This window comes from Diceros bicornis, chromosome 13, assembly GCF_020826845.1.
Source record: "Diceros bicornis minor isolate mBicDic1 chromosome 13, mDicBic1.mat.cur, whole genome shotgun sequence".
NCBI lineage: Eukaryota > Metazoa > Chordata > Mammalia > Perissodactyla > Rhinocerotidae > Diceros > Diceros bicornis.
This window is the reverse complement of record NC_080752.1, coordinates 44,060,926-44,066,925: the sequence shown is the minus strand read 5'-3', so window position 1 is coordinate 44,066,925 and position 6,000 is coordinate 44,060,926. Positions and strand designations below refer to the sequence as shown.

Genomic DNA, 6,000 nt, shown 5'->3' with positions numbered 1-6,000 from the left:
ATTTTTTATACTACAGAAAAGGCCAGTATGTTGGGGTTTTTTTGTTTTTTTAATATACATATCCAACATCCTGACCCCCTCAACACTCACGGAGAGCTAAATGAGCAGCTCTGTTAGGGGCTCCAAATTCCCTTCAGTTTGCCCACAAAGACATAGTGGTATATGTGACATGAAAAGCAAGACTGAGAAGCATTGGCTTTAACAAAACTAACATTTCAAATCGCAAAAAAGCATCTTGAATAATTTCCAACTTGAATATCCAACTTGAATACAAGGTAGGAAAATCTAGGTAAAATTGCTTTTAAATTTGCTTTTCTCAGGGTATTTTCCCTTTTGAAGGTGAAATATTAAACAAGTCACAGAAGTTTGAGCTAAAATTGAAGACACTGAATGTTACATTTCTAATTCAGAAACTGGGCATCTTCAAAGTGATGAAAATACAAAGGACTCCCCAGTTTGGGGGGAATGTATTTCAAAAAGCTTGGCAAATAGGAATATGTAGGTATACTGTACTGTGTCTCAAGCAGCAAAAAGTTCTCAACTGGACTATAATGCTAATTACAAATCAGCATTTGCTAATTTTATCGCACCCTTGATTTAGTAGCCTGGTCTGTGTAGAATAATATGCATAAGTCATTTGAGGGCAAAACACTGTCCAACAGTATTAAAACCCATTTTCAGAACCCTTTCTTATTATATAAGTTCTCACACATTTAACTAACTCTCCAAAACTGGGACATCTTAAGGGCCAAAATTCTTTAAAGCAGAGAAGCCCCAAACCTTAGGAAATAAACAAGGGTGAATCAAACACCATTATGGTTATATGGTTCACAAAGACCCAAGCTCACTGCAATTTCTTATTCTTGGATCTGCATCCATGTGGAATCCTATCTAAATAAGCCGTATTTCAGATTAAACACTTGCTTCTACACGGTTAGCACAGTGCCTGGCACCTGATAAATACAATCAGATATTTGTTGAATGATTTAGCAGGGCTCTACCTTCTCTAGGAAGTATACAGAAATAAAGCATTATGAATTTTGGCCCACCTTGCTTTGCAGAGGTCATGGTTATCCAGCCCTGGGTACAAAAGCAAGTCTGAACTATTTCATCTCAACAAACTTTCTAAAAATAGTTGCCATCTCCTCTTAAAACTCCTTACACTCCAAATCTTTCATAAAATATAGCAGACTCAAATAATACTAATAAATGGTACTAGAAGTGATGCTCAACAGGATCTCACGTTTATTGAGAAGTGATTAATGGTAAAAAGAAAGGCAATGCCCTTTCCTCATTGGCTGAACAAGAAACTGAAAAAACATTCACTACACATTTTACAATATTTTTCTCTTCCAAAATGCATTTCTGTAAACAAGTTTTTACCACTGTTCTTAGCTTTGAAATCAAATTAATCCTGACTTAATCAGTATAATGTACAAGAACAGAACATTTCTTAGGACTCCTAGTACTTTACTTTGAGTAACAAAGGGTCAGAGAAAATGAACCACCCTTAAAGACACAACCTTGGGTAACACTGTTAAATCTCCAAGACAAAAATTCTTCATAAAAATGTTCTTCCAGTTCGGAAGGGAAAAACCAAATTCCCACTTTCTGGGGTGGAGGCCCAAAACCTTCGAAACTCAAGTGTTCTCCAAGTGCAAATGTCAAAATGGGGGGAGGAAAGGGTTTAAAAATTAGAGAAAACTGTATGCACTTACGGACTTTAAAATCCGAAAAACATAGTAAAAAGACAAAAAAACAAAGCATTATGCTCTGAAATCACAACCAAAGCCAAAATAAAAGGGACATTTTTCACCTAAGCTACCTAGAGGGATTTTTTGTTTAGTTTTTTCTTTTTCTTTTTTTTTTCATTTTCCAGTTAAGTCCTATGTCTTTTGTGAAATTCCAATACTTAAACTGCAAGTCTGCAATCGTCTCTGAAGTCAATGAAATTAAGAAAAAAGTCCTAATTCTTTTGAAGGTCATTTTTTTCCTCTTAGGATACGCAGATGCAACCGTTGCTGCAGTCTGTGCAGAACTGCCTTTTATTTCCCACGACCTTGACGTTCCTACAGAGGTAAAAAAAAAAAAAAAAAAAATTGAAATAATTAGTTAAAACTTATCTGAACATTCTTGCTTAAGAATTAAAACTTCATAGAATAACGCAACAGAAATTTAATTATCTCTGCTAGACAGAATATTCCAGAAAAACTTTTACTTCTTATATTTTAAACCAAAGTAGTAACACTCAAGCATGATATCAAATTATTTTTCTTTGACTATAAAATTTCTTACGTGACTAAACAGGTGTGTTTTCCTATTATAGTTGGTTTAGGCTCATACTTGTCAGTCCCCAAAAATATGGGCCTAACGGGAGTAACTCAAACATATATCAATAGCCTCAAGAAGGGAAGGACCATATATAGTACACTAAAAAAACCCTAACAGTACTAGAGTCCTCTCACAGGAGTCCGAAGGCCTTAGACATAGTCATAAACCTCAATTTACTTTTTTGTAAAGTGAGGATATGTATCTCACAGGGCTGTGGGAGAATTAATGAGGTGACATATAGAAAGCTTAGTCCATAACAAGAACATTATTCCCTTTCCCTAAGGAGAGTTTAAAATTCAGTTAGAGATGGTTTTTGAAACCTGACTGCAATACTTAAGTTTTCCCTGAAATAAATCTAAATGCTCATTTAAGAATGATTCTTCATGAGCCTTTCATAAATTTATCCTAAACAGTCTTCCATTTCACACACTATCTCATGTATTGGAATTTTTAAAAATGACTCAATCTACATGCTTTTTAAAAGCAAAAGCATCAAGTGGTTAGGAGTACACAGGCCTGAACTTACACTTCATTGATTAATCTACTTGAGTAGAGTCATTCGCTCCCATTTACCCCATGGTAACTATGGTTCTAAAGTTAAATATGATTCCTATTAAAATGAATAGCAACTACCACTCATGGGCTTCCATGTTCTAGGCACTGTACATAATAATAATTTTTATAACCACCCTGTAAGAGCTATATTATTCCTGATTTATTTTTTTTGCTGAGGAAAATTTGCCCTGAGCTAACATCAGCTGCCCGTCTTCCTCTTTTAGTATGTGAACCGCCACCACAGCATGACCACTGAGTGGTGTAGGTCCACGCCCGGAAGCTGAACCCAGGTCACCAAAGTAGAGCACGCCAAACTTAACCACTAGGCCACCGGGGCTGGCCCTATTCCTGCTTTAGTGATAAGAAAACTAAAGCTCAAAAAAGTTACTTGACCAAGGTTACCCAACTAAATAAGAACCAAGATTCAAATGTAGGGCCATATGGTTCTTTTTCTATACCACATTATTACAAATATTTATGTAAAAGTCAACAAATTTAAGTGAAGCTTTGTGATAGACTGACTACCCTACCACTAAATTACTCCATGGATATAAAAACAGCAAATTACTTATTCAGAAAGAATAGTCGTCTTTTTGTGACGTCCCACTTCATGTATCTAGAATCCAGGGATAAAGTCACCAACACACCAGACATGGGACGTTAAAATAAAGTCATTTTGAGATTTCAAATTTAATAAAATGACTCACCCATACACTCCTATCTCTGGAAATCAAAATCGATTCAAGAAAAAAAAAATTCAGTCCAGGGGCCAGCCCCATGGCTTAGCGGTTAAGTGTGTGCGCTCCGCTACTGGCAGCCCTGGTTCGTATCCTGGGCACGCACCGACGCACTGCTTGTCCGGCCATGCTGAGGTGGCGTCCCACATACAGCAACTAGAAGGATGTGCAACTATGACATACAACTATCTCCTGGGGCTTTGGAGAGAAAAACGGAAAAAAAAAGGAAGAGGATTGGCAATAGATGTTAGCTCAGGGCTGGTCTTCCTCAGCAAAAAGAGGAGGATCGGCATGGATGTTAGCTCAGGGCTGCTCTTTCTCACAAAAAAAAAAAAAAAAAATTTTCAGTCCAACATAAAAGAGACCTCAAAAATTTTCAAGTTCCTGGGCTGCGGTATTGCTCCCTCCCCCTTTGTTTGCTCTTTCTATATATACTCCCAAAGTTTTGATAATGAATATATTGTTTATAATAGAAAAACGCAATTTTAAAAAATCTCTGGAGTCGACCAAAGTCAAACTTTCAACAGCACCTTGCCTCTCATAGCAATTTTAAACTCACCTACCTGGTTTCGTCTTTTATAATTTGGATCGATACCATTTATTTAACCTCTCTTCCATTACTAATCAAAATATCTACCTTTGGCTTCAGGAAATCTGGACTCTGGTGTATTTCTTGATTAAATCTCATTCCTATGCTTTTATTTTTCTTTAAATCAAGAATGTCTGGCCTCAAGGTACAGTTCAAAACCTCTTCCTTCTTTGAGACTTCCTTAACCACTGCAGCTTTCAATGTCCTTCTAAATCTGCACCCACAATTGAGAATTAAATTGCATTCTGTCTTGTTTCACGTAAAATTAGTCACAACACAATCAAAAGTTCCTAGAAAGCAAAGAATAGGTCTTCAACTAACCTTACTCACAAACTACTTATGAGTTTAGCAGTGGATAACAGGTTACAATTGACTTTTAAATAAAATTCTGGTTCTCATTACAAGAAAAAAAAATTGTAACTGTGTTAGGTGATGGATGTTAACTAAACTTATTGTGTTAATTATTTCTCAATATATACACATATCAAATCATTATGTTCTATAAATACATATAGTTTTGTATATCAATTATATCTCAATAAAACTGGAAAAAAATTCTGCCTATTATCTCTTATTTTAATGTAGTGTAACCCCAGGAATACAACTTACATGCCTCAAATTTACCACTAAATTAGAAAACCTAGACTTTGCCAAATCCGTTTTTCCCTAAGAAACACATTTATATGTAAGTTCATTAGCATGTTTAATAACAGCATTTAAAATATTTAGTCAGAATAACTTCAAAACAGCATTGTGTAATTGCACTTACTCCATCATCTCATTTTTTAAACACAGAGTTTGTTCCTCTTTATAATGTGCTACTTATGTCCCACAAATACCTCTCTGTTCAATTTTGCCTCAAACATAATGTAAAACTATTCCTGAATCTTAACTATACAATGATACCAAGAAGGCAAGTACAAGCTGCGTCCTAATATAAACCTATATGCCAGGTTTATTTTAAATTATGCAAATTACAAACAAATGGCACTAGCTGCCTTAATCTCCTGATCAACATCAAGAAAACATCATTTTGATACAATTCAGCAAGCTAAATAAATTGCTCTATTTCCAAATACAGTTTTGATGTGTACATAAAAAATAAGCTTATATATTTAGAAATATTAAAGATAACATCCATCTTCTCAGAGATCACAAAGATACATAAGCATTCACATCATTTGTTATTAGTGCTGTCAAGCTGATTCTGACTCCTAGCGACCCTGTGGACAGCAGAGGGGAACTCTGCCCCGTCTTTCTGCAGTATCCTCTCACCTTCCAGTGCTCTATCAGACAATGCTCTGCTGCTATTCATAGGATTTTCATAGCCAAGTTTTTTGGAAGCAGGTGGCCAGGTCCTTCTTCCTAATCTGTCTAGTCTGGAACTCTGCTGAAACCTGTCCACCATGGGTGACCCTGTTATTTGAAATACTGGTGGCATAGCTTTCAGCATCACAACAACACACAGCTGCCACAGTATGACAACCGACAGACAGGTGGTGTGGTTCCCTGAAACGAACTTGGGCTGAGGCGTTGAGAACGAATCTTAACCACTAGACCATCAATTCACATCATACTATCTTGAAAAAAAAAATAAACGAATTTGGCACCAATTTAAAAAAAGGTACGCCATTTACAAGATTTCAAATACTAGATTAGATTTTTTAAACATTAGTTTCATTAAAAAAAAAAGACTGATTAGAAACAGGAATGAATCAGTAGGATCCTGTTTGAAGGGCCTCCCACTGCCCAAATTTGTGACAATTTGAGCATTACATAACCTTAATA

At 35.9% G+C, this 6,000-nt stretch overlaps 1 protein-coding gene across 2 annotated transcripts in view; it reads right to left on the bottom strand.

Annotated features, from left to right (window-relative positions):
• Positions 1 to 1,222: 1,222 nt before the first annotated feature.
• The window catches only part of YTHDF2 (YTH N6-methyladenosine RNA binding protein F2), a 28,098-nt gene continuing 23,320 nt past the window's right edge, over positions 1,223 to 6,000 (bottom strand). For both annotated transcript variants that reach the window (XM_058553439.1, XM_058553438.1), the window contains one exon: positions 1,223 to 2,069. In XM_058553439.1, the coding sequence (XP_058409422.1) occupies positions 1,997 to 2,069 (73 nt within the window). In that variant the 3' untranslated portion in view covers positions 1,223 to 1,996. The remainder of the gene's footprint in view (positions 2,070 to 6,000) is intronic.